At 40.0% G+C, this 16,672-nt stretch overlaps 1 protein-coding gene across 3 annotated transcripts in view; it reads left to right on the forward strand.

Moving 5' to 3' along the window:
• ppp2r5b (protein phosphatase 2, regulatory subunit B', beta) overlaps positions 1-16,672 on the forward strand; it is a 51,633-nt gene that overhangs the window by 21,807 nt on the left and 13,154 nt on the right. For all 3 annotated transcript variants that reach the window (XM_042512062.1, XM_042512063.1, XM_042512061.1), the window contains exons 2-8: positions 2,026-2,222; positions 4,853-4,954; positions 6,173-6,265; positions 6,840-6,970; positions 9,369-9,428; positions 12,349-12,457; positions 16,286-16,339. In XM_042512062.1, coding sequence (XP_042367996.1) covers positions 2,026-2,222; positions 4,853-4,954; positions 6,173-6,265; positions 6,840-6,970; positions 9,369-9,428; positions 12,349-12,457; positions 16,286-16,339 — 746 coding nt within the window. The remainder of the gene's footprint in view (positions 1-2,025; positions 2,223-4,852; positions 4,955-6,172; positions 6,266-6,839; positions 6,971-9,368; positions 9,429-12,348; positions 12,458-16,285; positions 16,340-16,672) is intronic.

The following is a 16,672-nucleotide window of genomic DNA, read 5'->3' on the forward strand; positions in this document are numbered from 1 at the left end:
CCTGGGGGTTAAGAAGGGTTAAATCTAATCCGCTCCTGCTGCGTGTGTATGTGTGTGTGAGTCTTGGATCATCCTCTTTCCAACTGCACAGTTAGTCTAGACTGTTTTCCAGCCATTGGTAAAGCTGTATTGTTGTTCTCGTACAGAGAGAGATTTATTTAAGACTATAAGTACACTGAGTAACCAGTAAACCCAGTACACCTGAATGATGTAATACATTCATGTAAAGTTTATGATGTTGAGTTTTTGTTGAATGTTGCAGTTGTGTGTTGTCAAGTTATCCCCGTTGCAGAGCTTTTCTCTGTCCTTATACTTTTGAATCCCACCTCTATCTTGTTTTTTTTTTAAATCAAGAAGAATTGCATCCAGCGCAACAAGTAACACATTCAAACAATTTGCATCAGGCTGACACCACTTTTCTCTGTGCTGTGTGGTGGCCAAGATGCTGCTGCTTTCCATTTTCTTTCGAAATCATAAATCGGAGCTAGAAATCACGTCACACCTGAATTGATCGTTTTCCATGTCGTCAATACCAGTCGAAGCCAATGCATTATGTTTGTATTTGTGCATACAAACATCGTAGCAATATGTCCATGCATAGAAGTTGAAATGTACAGTGTGTAAGACTTTCTTAATGAGACAAAAAAAGACGAAAGTGCTAATAAACAGGATATTAGTACAGCTGTTATTACTGTTGATGCCTGAAACAGCCATATTGGATTTTGAGGCCTTGGTTGCTGAGATTACTCTGATTTTCCCAGAGTCGGAAATCTGACTTAAGGGGGCATTCTAGTTAAAATTTTGCAACAGGAAACTCAAAAGTTCCAATATTCCTTTTCAAATGTAATACACGGGGAGTCTATAGTGGCCATGGCAACCATTTACCACTCCATAAGTCCGCCAGTGCAGCCCAACACACATTAGCCAGTCAGGTCTAGTCAGGGTCAGATGGATGGAGAAATCAAGCTATAGATCCAGTTATGCTAATGAGTTCCTTCAGGGCCAGTCATACATTTACATTACATTTAGGTTGTTTACCACACAAACTATAAAGGATTCTTAGTTTTCAACATTCAAAAGAGCTGATCTTTCGGTTATATCTTTCCAGCTCACCTTCTCTTTCTTTTCATTTATGAAAAAACAGGTCATGTGTCATAAATATACATGTACAGTCTGTATGGTCTGCAACATTCTGCTGCAGATCCCTCAAAAGTCTTTACAAAGGGAATCATTCTTCGTGTATATTGTGTATTTTTATATAATTTATCTCAATGTAAATCATAGCATTATTGTTCAGACGAAACCTCACATGCCTCTCACTTATATTGGAATCTAAACTCTGAATATTTCGCTGCTATATTTAGCTATTGAGTCATCAATCATTTGGTTATTCAGAAAAAAACCCAAGGATTCCCATTTGGCTGCTGTCAAAGCCCGAAGCTCTCCTCTTTGGTGTTTGCTTCATTTTTTAATTTCTTGCATGATGCTTTACAGGCTGAGCTGCTAAGTTTCACACCCCCTCAGGCCCATGGAATCAATTTAAAACTCACTGCATGTGTTCAGTAATCCATGGGTATCAGCTACTTTCTCTACATCTGCGAAAAAGTGTTTTTCTTTTGGAGGTACAAGGTTTTAATCTGACGGCCGGCAGCAGGTTGTTTCATTGTGACGAACAGGCCTGGAGAACGAATCTGACAGGTAATAGGACTGAGATACAACACAGCCCTCTGGAGGAAGGTGTGTGTGGACATGCGTGTGTGTGTGTGTATGGATGCAAGTCCCTGTGTGTGTGGGTGTGTACAAATGTGTTTGTAGAGTAATAGTCTGCTCGCTTTCCCTCATTACCTTTGAGAGAAGATTTGGCCTGTAGAAGACATCTGTATACTCCAACACTCTAAACACCTTTCAGGAATGCCATCGGATCTGGCTGAGCTGCATCGCCTTTTTTTGTGTCCTTTAACCTATTAATCTGAAATGTCTCTTTCTCTCTCTCTTTTTATTCCTTCCCACTTCTCAATCATCCAGACGCCCCGGTGGCAGAGTTACACGACCTGTTCTGCAAGAAGCTGCAGCAGTGCTGCGTGCTGTTTGATTTCCTGGACTGTGTGGCTGACCTGAAGGGGAAGGAGATCAAACGTGCGGCGCTCAATGAGCTGGTGGAGAGCGTGGCCACTAGCAGAGGAGTCCTCATAGAGCCTCTGTACCCGGAGGCCATAAAGATGGTAGGAGGGGAGGAGGAGAGGCGAGGTTTGGGTTGGAAGTGATGGACTAGTGCAAGGTTACTTAATTTGCCTGGCTTGGGGGCCACGTTTGCAAAATGACAGGAGGCCAGGGGCCAATCGCAGCAGCCTCATACATGTTTCTAGGATTTAGGAAATTTCTTGGATTAAAGAACATTTCTAGGATTTAAGGACATATGTAGGATTTCAAGACAGTTCAAGGCTTTGAGGACATTTTTAGGGTTTTATGATGTTTCTAGGATTTTAGGACATACGCATCTTATATTTTAGGACATTTCTAGGATTCTAGGACAATTCTAGGATTTTAGGATATATCTAGAATTTCCAGACATTTCAAGGATTTCTTGGATATTACAACATTTCTTGGATTTAAGACATTAGGGGCTTAGCTAGGACCTCTGGCACAGCTGCGGGGAATCCTCTGCACTTTTTTTTAAGTAAACAAGCTCTATTTTAATTCCTTTTTTGTGTACACTGGCACCTTATGTATACTAAAACTACAAAAATAATCCCCAGTGTGATTCACTTTTTATTTTACCTTGGGGGTACCCAGCACCCTTTCAGGGACCAGAATTGGCCCGCAGACCTGAGTTGAGTATCACTGGACTCGTGGATGCATAGATGAATGGATAGAGATGGAGGACACATGAGTAAATGCTGAGTAAAACATTTGAGCGCAGGCCGTGACAAACAGTGGTCAGTGTGGATGAACAAATAAAACGAAAGCCAGAACAAAATTCATAACACCTGGAAACTCGAAGGCATTAGATAACGAAAGAAGAATGAATGGATGGATGAAGGAGAACAGTGTGATATCCAGCAGAGGCGGTAAATAAAGATGGTGAGAAAGAGGAGAGGGATGGATGGATGGAAGAGAGAAGATTTGCAAAGGGTGCTAAACAGCAATAGGCTGCACAGATGGTGAGAAAGAGAGGGATGAACAGGAAAGATGGAGTGTGGTAGAAAATGTGTGGACACCAACATAAAGCACCAGAGGTCCCAGAGGATATAAAGAAGAGGAAAGGAAAGAGGGATTGAGGAAAGAAGGTGAAGCGAGCTGAGGATATAGCTTATGTTATGGAGGATGTGAAAACGCTGATAGGACAGAGGACGGGATGAAAGGAAAGTGTGCACTGGCTTTAATGTGTGGCCATGAGGTATAAAAAAGCTTAATATTTAAAAATAGAAGTTGTTAATAAGTGCATAGGTTCGAGCACAAGTGCAGGGCAATGAAATAAATGTAACACAGGGAGAAGAGAGTTACAATATCATGATGATGTTTCTCAAATTTAGAAATGTTGTGAAATTTTAGTCCAGTTTTTAAATAAGATTTTCCTGCTGTATCCTCCTGCAGTGAGAGGATTTACTAATGCAAACAAATGTGTGGAGAGAGGCGAGGAACGGAGAAGAAAATAATGCTGAATTGGGGCGTTGGGATTTACCACATTTGCTTTTTGCAATGTAGTTTATGCACTAAATGGAGAGGGGAAATACATTTGTTGAATAAATCATGACTTTGCAAGCAGCCAGGTTGCGTGGCTTACCAGCTCTTCTCCGACATAGTCAGGAAGCAGCAGCAAACATGGCTGACAATAGCTGAAGTTATTTTATTTGCTTGATGTAGCTGATGCACCTATTTCTCGATTTAATGTACAGGGTTCTCAAATATTTGTAACAAAGAATTTTCATAACTTTTCCATCATTTTTTACCCCCATTTTCATTACTTGGTCTTATAAAATAGGTAGGACAATCATAAAGCGCAACAGTGGGGCTTTTAATGCAGCATACTCCATGACAGGCATTGTAACAGAGATGGATTGCAAGTATGGAATATGCATGTAGCCAAAATTAAATATTTTGGTGAAGAGCCTTTATCCAGCACAGATAGTAGCTTCCTCTCTCTACCCAAGTATTATATTTGTGGTTCAAAATATTATTAAAGACACACTGTCCTGCGGATAAGTAATCTGATTGCAACCGCTAATTTCTTTTAAACACTATATTTTAAATTAGTCATACAAGAAACATTTGTCCTGTAACAAACATTTTTCTGAACATATTTTAGACCATAGCCAAAAACATGTATAACATAAACATTCTGTTACTTCCAAACCATTTCCAAGCCTGGAAAACAGTTTACAGATAAGTGGCATTAGTCTATATCACCAGCTATTCATCCCAGATCTATCCTTAAAATTATTTGGTGTAGAGACACAAATCAATGGCTTGCATCATGTTGAAATATCATATGGAGTTTATAAATGAGTCAAAGGATGTTTTTGTCAGAGTTGTTGTTCAATCAAAGACTCATTACTATTTTTTTGAATATAGCCATCATATACCTATTTTTCTTCTCAATCCTGAGATTATGTGAGATATCCATACCATGAACAGGAATGAGCTGTATGTCATTGTACTATTTCTAATCTTCCTTTCCACCTCTCTACCTCATTTCCTCTTTGCTCCACTTTTCCCTCATCTCCTCTTATCCCTTTCCTCTGTTCATATCTCTCCTCACCTCTCATCTTTTCCTCTTCTCATTATCTTCCTCACACTCCTCCTCCCGTTCCCATCACTCTTTTCCTCCTCCTCCTACTTTGTGGTTTTCCAGATCTCGGTAAATATCTTCCGGACTCTCCCGCCCAGCGAGAATCCAGAGTTTGACCCCGAGGAAGATGAGCCAACACTCGAAGCCTCCTGGCCACATCTGCAGGTACTCCACTTACATAATTAAAAGATTTATGCCTGCGGAGGTAAAGGACAGTTTCTCTTGGAAAACATTATGTTCAGCAAAACATGTTGACTTTGGTATTTTTTGGCCCCCCCAAAAAAACAGTTTGGAAATTAATGTGATGTACTTGCTTTTGTTTTTTTTAAGTGAAACAAGATGCAGTGTCAGTGAGTGCCATGAAAAATGGGCCCTTCTATATATTATGTACTATATTTGGGAGGATGGACAATGCCATGATGCTCAAGACTCCCACCAGGTGTTGCTTTGAATGCAGCGTTCAGCATTTATCAGCACATAAACATACTGTACCTGAGCCTGAGGTCCTTTAGATCAGTAAATCTGCTGTTTAAAGCAACATTTTGTGCCCAGATCTAACTGTTTTATAAGCCAGAGTCACAAGATTTAGTTCTAGCAAAGATGAACGTCACATCTCCTAAAAATACTTGAGATGTTTGCCCAGATGACATTTGGTTGTGGTTTACAGTCACTTCTGCACCTTCAGGAAGAGATGAGTCAAAAAACAAAAGCGTGAAGTCCAAACTGTTTCAGAAACAAAATCTTTGTTTCTCTTCAGTTGGTATCTTTTTGTGTAAAACATTACTGTTTTGTAAAGTTAAGCACACAGTCAGAAAATGAAGGTTTCTGATGTCACATTTTGAGATTTCTGAGGTTTTTACTCAATCTTTTTTTTTTTTTTTTAAAAGAAATCACCTTTTGCTGCCATTTGGAGCAATCGTCATCGTATGTTGCCTAGAACAGCTTTTTAAAAATAGTTTGCCGTTTTGAAAAATACACAAATTCTCTGTCTTGCTGACAGTTAGATGAGAAGATTGACACCATGTTAACAACTCAGTATGAAGCCACAGCCTGTAACCTGTTATCTTAGTTTAGCATTAAGACTGGGAACAGAGAAAAAAGCTAACTTTGCTCTGTTTTAAGATTAAAAAATGCTTACCAGCACCTCTACAGTTCACTAATTCATGTTTTATATCTTTCTTGTGCCATCCTGTAATTGACATGAAGTCTTTGTGCTAAACTAAGCTAACAGCAGCAGGCTTTAGCTCCATAGTTAGCACACAGACATGGGAGTGGTATCGATCTTCTCTTCTAACTCTCGCTTAGAAAATGAATAATTCCTAAAAATGTAATATTATTGATGCAAAATGATGTCTAATGGCTTGCTGTTTGTGTCTCTGTTAGCTGGTGTACGAGTTCTTTCTGCGTTTCCTGGAGAGCCCGGACTTCCAGCCCTCCATGGCCAAACGCTACGTCGACCAGAAGTTTGTGCTGCAGGTAACTCTCTCTCTCTCTCTCTCTCTCCTCGCACTTTGTCAAATCCGAAGCCCTAAGATGTTTCTAAAATCCTGATAAATGGCATGGTATAAATAAATGAAGCTCTTCTTTGAAACTGCAGCCATCGCCGGACCTAGTAATATCCCTGCTGGAGTGCTCTCAAATTTTGTTATCTGAGTTGGTGCACATATAAAAAACTTACTAAAGGACTCCATGGTTCTTTTTGTACAACTTTTATGTTGAAAATACTGCTTTGTTTTAGAAATGGATGGGGGGAAAAACCGTGAATGTAATATTAATGTTGCTTGGTGGGTGGTAAAATGCTGCCATTGAAACTTTTGAAACACAAGAGAAAGAAATGCATTACGCCAGAGATTATTTTGATGCTCTTTATCTTCTGGAGGAGCAGTTTTGGTTGGAGATTAGTTTTATATTTAAAGTTAAAATGACTTTAAGGTTAGGATATGGTTGTCAGAATGAGGAGGTTAGTTAATGACATAAATAAAATGTCCCCACAAGTCAACAATCGTACTGCATTTGTGTCTCTAATTATCTTGTGTGTGCGTGTGTGTAGCTCCTGGAGCTGTTTGACAGCGAGGACCCCAGGGAGAGGGAGTACCTAAAGACCATCCTGCACCGTGTCTATGGAAAACTACTGGGCCTCCGAGCCTACATCCGCAAACAGATCAACAACATCTTCCTCAGGTACACGCTGCCTTCCACCAATGCAATGCACAGGATTAAATGGTGCTATTTATGGCCTTTTAGCATCAATAAATCAAACATTAGCCAAGAGAGCAGGAAGAAAAGCTGTGTTAATGAGCGCTGTAATGCACGTTGTCTAGCTTGGTGCATCATGATTTTAAAACACAAAACAGGAACATTTTTTCAGCGTTTACAATCTGAGCTATCGGTGTGGAAAGAGAGTAAAAACCTAAAATTATTCGATTATTTTCTGCCAGTCTTGAAGTCACACAAGATGCATGGAAATTCAGGCTAAATTAGCATTTTTTCTTGCTACACATTTGGAGTTACCAGGAGAAACCAGTGGTAATATGTTTACATCCATTTGGTCATTAATTTTTTCCAGTTCTTTCACTTACACATATTGTTTTGTTTTGGTGTAAGTTGCTGAGTGATGGAAATATTGGCTGTAGAGATGTCTGCCTTCTCTCCAGTGCAGTGAAACTAGATTGCATTCTGCTTGTGGTGCTCAAAGCGCCAAAAAACAACAAAAAAAATCTCCCAAAACTCAACAGCATGGTCTCTTTCCATAAATCAAACCCAGTTACCCAAGATAATCCACAGACCTTGTTGTGAGCATTTTCATGTAGGAACTATTTTCTTTTTACTGAACTACACCTGTCAACCATATTACCGCACAGAAGGAAGTGTGCATCTACTCACAGACCAGAGACTTCTGACTGCACGAGATGTCTTAATCTGAGCTGTGATGTTAGCTAGCTCAGTGGTGCTAGGTGAGCTCCTTTCTGTGCGTTGATTCAGTTGGCGGGTGTAGTTTGGTAGACAGAAAATAGTTCCAACAAAACTGCTCACCAAAAGGTTTATTATTATTATAGTAATTAGGTCATGATTTGTGGAGAGAGACATCGCTGTTTAGTTTTTCAGATATCATTTTTTGGCACTTTGAGCACCACAAGCTGAATGCCACCTAGTTCCATTATATTTGAGGGAGGGCAGCCATCTCTATGGCCGATATTTCCAACACAATCTAGATTGATAAATACAGTAGCACTACAGGAAGGAGAATAATGTGTGTTTTTGATTTGGTGGTTAACTTTCCTTTCAACAGTTTTCCCACACAGCTGCTTGTTAATATTGTCTGCATTTTGACACGTCGTCAACATTTTTGAGAAGCGCAAAGTGCTACATGCAGTATCTTCTGGCTCAGATACAGTAGCACTCATCCACACATGCACACAAACAGGCACAGGACGTGCACAAACGTGACCATGCACATTTGCAGTCATAGCACTGTCTGGATCAGCGATGCATCTCCATCCTGCATCTATCCTGAGTGTTAAATCATCATGTGGTGACACAAATCTTGTCAAATAATTGGTTAAACGGCTCTGAGTAACAAGAGTGCTATGATGTGCACTCATGTTTCATCGTGTTCCTTCCCTGAGTGTGGCTGAACTGGTGTGTTTGCAACATAATTCAAGCACAGGAGAGCTGCAGCACGCTCTGTTTCTGTCACAGTTAACTGGTTTCAGTGTCATTGTTTGTTCTGTACACTTTGACAGGTAAAAGATGCAGCATAAATATAAATCTTCATAACTGTTAGTATAATTTCTTCCTTTATAGGAAGTTAACCAAACATGTTATACTATTTAAAAACTGTGATTCTTTAAGCTGATTTTGCTTTTTACTTAACCTTTTGATGTCTACATTGACATCATTTTTCTTGTACTGCTTTCCTTTGCCTTCACAAGTATTTAAACTTTCAAACCCTCAGCAAATTTGTTTGGAAAAAAGGCTATGAGCAACTTGGCAAGAATTGTTTGCAAACTGCAGGAAATTAATAGATTAAGGGAAAAAGATTAAGCCAGGGAATAATGTTCAAAAACTATATTAATAATTATCAGAATTTTATATTTAAATTTATTTGACATAATTATAATTTTATGCACATTTTTTCAGGTCATTTCATGGTTTATTTGTTTGTTTGTTTTTTAATTGTTTATTTATTTATTTTCTAAATTTCTGGTTATTTTCTTGTTCTTTTTTTTCTAATTTTGGGGGTAATTTAATTTCTCTTAAAGTTTCTTATTGCCTTATCTCCTTGTCTCCATGTTGGTAATTGTTATAATTTTATCTTCTTCTAAATTTCAGGTTATTTTCTTGTTCTTTTTTTCCTCTACTTTTGGGGGTAATTTCTCCTTAAGCTTCTTATTGCCTTATCTCCTTGTCTCCATGTTATTAATTGTTCTATTTTTTAATTTTTTTTTCTAAATTTCTTTCCCATTTTATAGGGAAAAAAAGCTGATTTACTCAGGTTTCAAAGGGTTAAGTAGAACAGTTACTTGACCTATAGATGCATCATTGTAACATATCACTCTGTATTGTGTCTGATCTTCAGGTTCATATATGAAACTGAGCACTTCAACGGAGTCGCGGAGCTTCTGGAAATCCTCGGCAGGTTCGTGTCTACACACCTTTGGAGAATCCTCTGCTGCACTGGAGGACAGCATATTTTGTAGTATATCATGACTGAATGAATGCATTTGGAGTTGAGTCTAACCACACACACATTTCCCTACACACACACTGTACTTGGCCAGCTGCTGCTATTCATGAGACAGCTGGTAACCCAATGAATTAAGTAACTCCGAAAAATGGCGACAAAGCACAAGCACCACTGAAACTGCTCAACACAAAAAACAATATGCATTTATTCTGGATTTATTATCATGATTCCCTCTTATCAGCTAAACACAACAGTGGGTGAAAAGCCCGACGGAGTGAGAAATGAGCTACAAGGCACGGGGGGAAATGAGCAAATGGTGGGAGGTGGCAGGGAGAAGAGACAGAAAACGAGAGGGGGGTTAAAGACACAAATGAGAAATGACTCAGGTTTGTATAGTTTGTTGCTTTGTCTCTGAGGCCAGTGAGAGAAATATGAGCGGGTAGAAATGAGGAAAGAGCAAGGATGGAGGCTAAACTGATAAACAAACACGTCTTGCTCTCCGCTTGCGTCGCAAAAATCAATGGGAACAAGAGCAGAAAGATGAGTGAAGAGAAAGAAAGGGAGGGAGAGAAAATGGAAGATGAATACACTGGTGATCTTATCTAGTTTGTTTTCACTCCCTCTGTGTGCAGAGTGACATTAAAGGGATAGTACAACATATAAAAGATTTGGTTTCTTTGTGACTAAACTGGAGTCAAGGTGTGTCTAGTTTATCTTAGACTGGAATAAGGGGAACCAGCTAGCCTAGCTCTGTCTAAAGCGTTAAATTATGACTACCCCAGAGAGATTGAAAACACATTTTAGCCACTTGAAAGAAGGCCTACCTAAATATCATAATCAGTCTAAGTGGATGCTATATTTAGAGTATTTTCCCTGTTTTATCTCGCCGTCACACAGCCTTGCCCCTTGGCACTACATTTATCATCCGTCGCTGGTCAGCTGTTCGGGTCAGAAAGTGCCGTTACTGGTTGTTACGCAATCCGACTAAACCTCTAAATGACTTGTATCCTGTTGCTACTCATAGTGTGAACGGAGCTTTAGAGTGAAGATCAAGGTTTAGCTAGCCACCGTTTGGCTAGCATGACTACAAATTAATTGACTTTCTCTGAAAAAGAAATGTCATTAAAACTTCATCTCACTTTGGTGTTAAGTAATTCAAGTTACATGATAACCTAGCTACTAAGTCTAAGAAGGTAGGTAGTGGCCTTTTTATGCTACACTTGGATAAAAGGAGAGGGTGGTTACAGTTTCTTTTTTGGATAGAAAGCAGATGAAAGTATGTAAGGTGTAGACACTACAGAGCCCTATCACTCCAAACCAACAATTAGTTTGTTAAGTTGACATACTGCTGTTTCATAAACAGACATGTTGATAGTGCTGGAAGATTGAAACAACAGAGAGCTGGAGAGACAGACAATAAACAAGATGACAGAAGATGAGAAATCCGAAAGGGAACAAACAAATCAGTATAAGAGTCAATAAATATTAATTTCTCTCAAGGGCGTTCTGGTGGCTGACTCAAGCCTGAGCCCTCTTTCTTTGTCTTCATTATTCGACACTAATATAAAAGTGCCTTCAGATGATCTTTATTGATGTTAAACATAGAAGAAAGTAAAGAGAGTAAAAAAGAGGGAAGGATTTATTTCCGGACACTGAGTTTAAATGTTGGTTAAGTGCAAAAGTTGGAGAAAAAAAAAGTCAGAAATGGACGCTGACTTTCAACTTGATTTAGAGCAAAGAAGAGAGGGAGTTAGCAGAGAGGAGGACTCCAAGGTGAGAAAACAAGAGGAAGGAATGGAGGGATGAGAGATGGAGAGAGGACGAGTGAGTTAACAGTGAGTCAGAAGTGGAGGAAGGAGGAGGGAGAAGCAGCAGAGGAGAGAGAGGTTTGTATTCATGTTGGTGGTAACAGGGGTATTTATAGCTCCTCCCACACACGGAGAGAGGGAGAGAAAGATGGGCGAGCGAGGATGCATGGTACAGAAAGAGAAAGAGAGAGGAAGACAGGAGGAAGAAAGAGAGATTAGAGGAACAGCAGGAGGGAGATATTATTGAAGAAATGAAACAAAGATGCTATGAGAGAATGACGGCAGACAGACAGGTAGACTGATGCGGAGACAAACATAAATAAAGTGCGGCTAAATACGAGTCATACTTTCCGAGTTTAGTTCCCATTCTGCCGCTGCTCGTGCTGAACTACCGCCGTGTCAGTCAGTGTGGCGGTGAACAGAGCAGACCACGCATTTGTCCAGTCACTTGGAAATGGACACAGTACAAGAATAGCCTCCACCGCACAGACGAGCACACATGTGTGACATTTTTATGTAAATACATGCAGCTTCTTGCAATTTAAACCTTTTTCGCCTCTTCTTGCATTGTTGGCTGCTGCTTTACAAATGCATTGTTTTGCACGGTTTCCTGTTGTCAAATTATTCATCTGTAGTTTGGGGTGAAGATGCTTTACAAAATGAAATCCACCACAGACTGATGACTGATGTCACTGTGAAGTTGACGGTGGTGTCCTACAACGTGCTTCAAACTCTGATTGGCTCCATTTCTCGCCTCACTTGGGGGTTGCATCATAGTTTGTTAACATATCTCGACCTCAACAAGTTGGCGGCATGGTCACTCTTTCTATAAAGCACAGTGTAAAGCTGTGACGCAGGAACAGGACAGCACCTCACATTGCCACCGTCACACCAGTCCTTTTTCAACATGAAGCGCTCGCCTCTTTCTCCGTGTCTCTCCCCAGAGTCCCCTGTTCTGTCATATCAGCATATAGACAAAGAGTCACCTGCTTGAACGGCGTTGTTTAGGATTTAGCGAAGTTCCGGTAACACGCATTTACTTACTCTCCTTTTCTCTCCACCAGCATCATAAATGGCTTCGCCCTGCCCCTGAAGGCTGAACACAAGCAGTTCCTGGTTCGGGTTCTCATCCCGCTCCACACGGCAAAGTCCCTTTCCATCTTCCACGCACAGGTCAGTGACATTTTCCTGCACACTCTAGTATTTAAAAGTCTTTGTTTGTACACTATGCCACTTCATAATTGCTAGTACCCTCTGACGTTAAAAACTTTCGAAACCCATTTGTGTTTTATGTAACACCCCAAATGCATTCGCACAGTATCAAAATGTGTTTAATGCAATTTACAGCCGCGTGGGGGAGATGGCTGTTAATATGAAAGTCTGCCGTGCTTCACAATTGCTTCTTCTTGTGTGTGGTTTCTGAAAGCCATCCTGATGCGGTTTACTAGTATGTGGTACCAGTATTTTGGACATTCATTTCACCATTTTTAAGCAAAGCCACAAACTGAATTATGTTTTTGCCCAGGTGTAAAGGCCACTGAATCTGTATTTAGATCTACAACTATCATATGGTTTTGCAGTTCTTCTCCTGACAAAGGCGTGCTTTTAGAAACCCTACTCCTCCAACTATCACAGAATCAAACTGAGGTGTAGGTTTTTTTTGGCTTCTCTGCTAAGAAGAGATTCAGGGTCCTTATTACAGAAGAATATCCTATCTGCTTGTCTTATCTTAAGTTTCAGTGATCTTCCTATCACTGAAACAATTCCCAAACTCGCGGTTGCCCTCTCCCATCTCAGACCTCCTGTTTTATCTTAACTATAGATATCCCAACTGTAACTGAAATTTTGAGACATGTCCTGTCCTCCTTGAATCTATGTTTATGATGTACATGAGACATCCTGTACCAGGATTTCGCTCTCATTTGCTTGTTATTAGCTATCTTGCTATCATTTAAAAACAAATAAGATGGGTGCTTAATTTTAGCTCCAAGGAGCTGGGGGCACTAATCATGTCTGTGGAGAATAGGAAAGTCCACCTTTTTGTGATGTTTTCTTCTCAGTCTTTTAAATCAATTTTGAATCTAATTGACTCAAATTAATTATCGAAATTTAAAGACTCATCATACAGTTTGAGCAGCCTTTTAATCATTATATTTTGGATTTCATTTCTTCATTGTAATTGACATACAGACACATTTATGTCTATGCCATCCAAATAAAGGATTTATAACTTTGGAAATTCCAAAGTTAGGAAGGTTCCAAAGCAAAATCCCTATCCTATAATATGAGAATTCTTTTTGCTAAATGCAGTTAGTTGCATGTGTGTTTTGTTATTATATGTGTGTTTTGCGTGTTAGTTCTCGTATTACAGAAACATATATCTGTAATTATGAAGATTTGAAATGCAGAAGGAGATGGCTTCTGCAATGAGATTGTACATTGACAAATCAGCCACACATGAATGCCTCTCAAATTTAAAAAAATCCTGTAATGTATAAAATGTACCACTAGGAGGCAGAGTTGGGTCACACATAATACTGCAGAGAGATGCGCTCACCTTTGAATTCCACTCAGTGTGTGTGCCTTTGGGGTTTTTTTTCCTTTTTTTTGGTGTGTGTGTTTATGTGTGAGTATGTGTGTTTGGGTTATCATAATATTTGACAACACAGATGGCAGCCGGTCTATTGTTTGTGTATGTGTGTTTATGTGTGTGTGTGTGTGTGCATTTGTTTGTGCCACACATTATTTGACTATGCAGAAGGTGCAGTTTGTATAGAGGCATGTTTGTGTGTGCATGTGTGTGTGCGCGTGTGTGTATTCTGGTCTCAGCATCACCGTGCCCTACATTTCTCCTCCCCTTCTCCCTCCCTGTGGTTCACACACATACATTATTCACACACTCAAACACACACACTCAGTTTGACAGGGTCACGGGGGACACATGCAAGTGGACAGCAGTTTTCAGTAGGTGTGGCTGTGCGGGAGTGACCCAGTTTTGTGTCTAAATATCAAAATAAAACATCACAGCTGCACCTTTTATCCATCTGAAAGGTTTTTTCAGCACTTTAAATATGTTTGCATCATTCTCTCTGTAGTGTGTGAAGGCTTTTCTCATTTCTGTTCATTTTACTGAATTGTAGTTACAGCCATTAAAGCTATGCTGTTCAACCACAACATGGCTACACATCATGGTTCCAAACATCTCATATCATACTCTCTTATTTTAACCCTTTAAAACCTGCATACTGGCTTGATGTCTTTAAAAAAACATGGACAGAAGTTATGAGCAACCCAAGAAGCAATGTTTCAAAAATAAGCAAGAAAATTAACTAAAAATTAGTTTAAGCTTTAGCTATGATAATAATAAATGAAGTTTTTCCCCTCGCTTTTTTCTTTATTCCCTAGACATTTTCCCTTCCTTTTTTAAAAATAAATTTGTGTCACTCAACAGCTGCCATTGGGACGCCCACCCAGAGACCTGAAGCCTTGATGGTGTTTACACAAAAATGGTTTTATCCTTGTTTGAAAAATTGAAAAAAAATGTGCAGAATAGAAACTAGCCATACACCAAACAATTCAAATTTGTGATGGACTTTAAACTAAGTGACACTTAGAGTACATCGGCATGATTCACAGATTGCAAATATTCACATTTATGTTGGACAGGGTGACTGAAAGTAGTTTAAAAGCATGTAAAGGCTACATTAATGTCCAGGTCATAACAAATTTACAACCAAGAAGCCAACAGTGGAGCTCTCTGGAATGATTTCATGCTCAAATATAAACCCTAATTTGACCTGTCACCTTATCAAATCAATATTGATAAAAATATCAGCCTAAAAAAACTACAGTGTCCATAATCCTTAGCCTAACAACGGCCTCCTGCACTCACAAAGCCCGTCCTGACAACAGAATCCAACATCAAATTTACCCGAGCGCTCTCTCTAAAGCCTCGCTAATACTTTAAATAGTTTGACCGATCAGCACCTTTATTTTAATCCTCCTCTTTTTCCTACTCTCCTTTTATTTCTAACTTGACATCCCTGCTTTCACCGGCCCCTTTTTCTTTTTGCCTCCGCTCCCTATTTCCCTCTGTAACCATGTTGTGGTGCAAGGAGTGAGGGACGGGAAAGTTAGGGACGGAGCGAGCCGAGAAGACAAACAAGAAAGGTGCACCGTAAAAAGGAAAGGGGATTAGACGGGAAAAAAAGATGAAAGCTGTGGAAGATGTGAAAGCCAGACAGACAGAGAGACAGCCGGTGGAGCTACAGGTCAGGAAAGAGACAAAGACAGAGACAACAAAAAACAAGAAAGTAAAAAGTGATTGTCCCACAAGAAAATAGAGAAGAACCATCAATAATCTGACAGAACACAACCTCTACTGTCTGCAACTGTACAGTTGGACACTTTTTTATATTGATGACACCTGAACTTACTTATCTGACAGTGGTAAAACAGACCGGTACAGTAATCATTTCAACAAGGCAAAGGTATAAATAGGATAGAGGCGGAAAGACAGAAAGGCAGAGACAAGAGGTCTAAACTCTATCTCACATTGCCCTTAAGGGACTTTGCGTGTGTGACATCACTCCTTCCGAAGTAAACACACGCACACACAGTCTCCGTCGCCACGGTGCCCACTCGCCACAGCAACCGGCCTGGGCGGAGGGGGCAACCGCAAAACACACACGCACACATGTGTGCACACACACTCGCTGAATAATAGGAAATGATTGCAGATCATATAAGAGGAGACAAGATGTAGAAGTAGACACACACACACACACACACACACACACACTTGTGACACACATCTCTCCTTGGAAAACTTGTCTTTCCGATCTTTAGCAGTGTGTAATCCTGAGGGATAAGTGCTGAGATCCCTCTTGTCTCCTTGACAGCTTCAGGGGATGTGTTTGTGTTTTTCGTGTGTGTGTGTGCGTGCATGCATGCGTGCATGTGTGTGTTTGTGTTCTAACCTCTTCTCCTCTGTTCTTACAGCTGGCCTACTGTGTGGTGCAGTTTATGGAGAAAGATGCTACAGTGACTGAATATGTAAGACTGCTTCTCATTTCATTTCATTATCGTACTTACACTTATACTACACTTTACAATCAATTATCAAGGCTAATTGAGTTCATATTTTTGTGGTTTTCGCCCCTGATTCTATCTTCCAAGTGCTGTGACATTGAAACTTTGCTAAAGAGGATGTCAGATGTGGAAAGAAACAATTATAAGTTTAAAGCTGCACAAATTTTTGCTTAAACAATGACTCACATGTGGCGATCTTTAGCTCACCTGCTAGCGTGTGTGCCAGTCCCAACCTGTGGCCCTGTGGCATGTCATTCCCATTCTCTCGCCCACCTTTCCTGTCCATCTACAGCTGTC

Source organism: Plectropomus leopardus, chromosome 23, assembly GCF_008729295.1.
Source record: "Plectropomus leopardus isolate mb chromosome 23, YSFRI_Pleo_2.0, whole genome shotgun sequence".
Lineage (NCBI taxonomy): Eukaryota > Metazoa > Chordata > Actinopteri > Perciformes > Serranidae > Plectropomus > Plectropomus leopardus.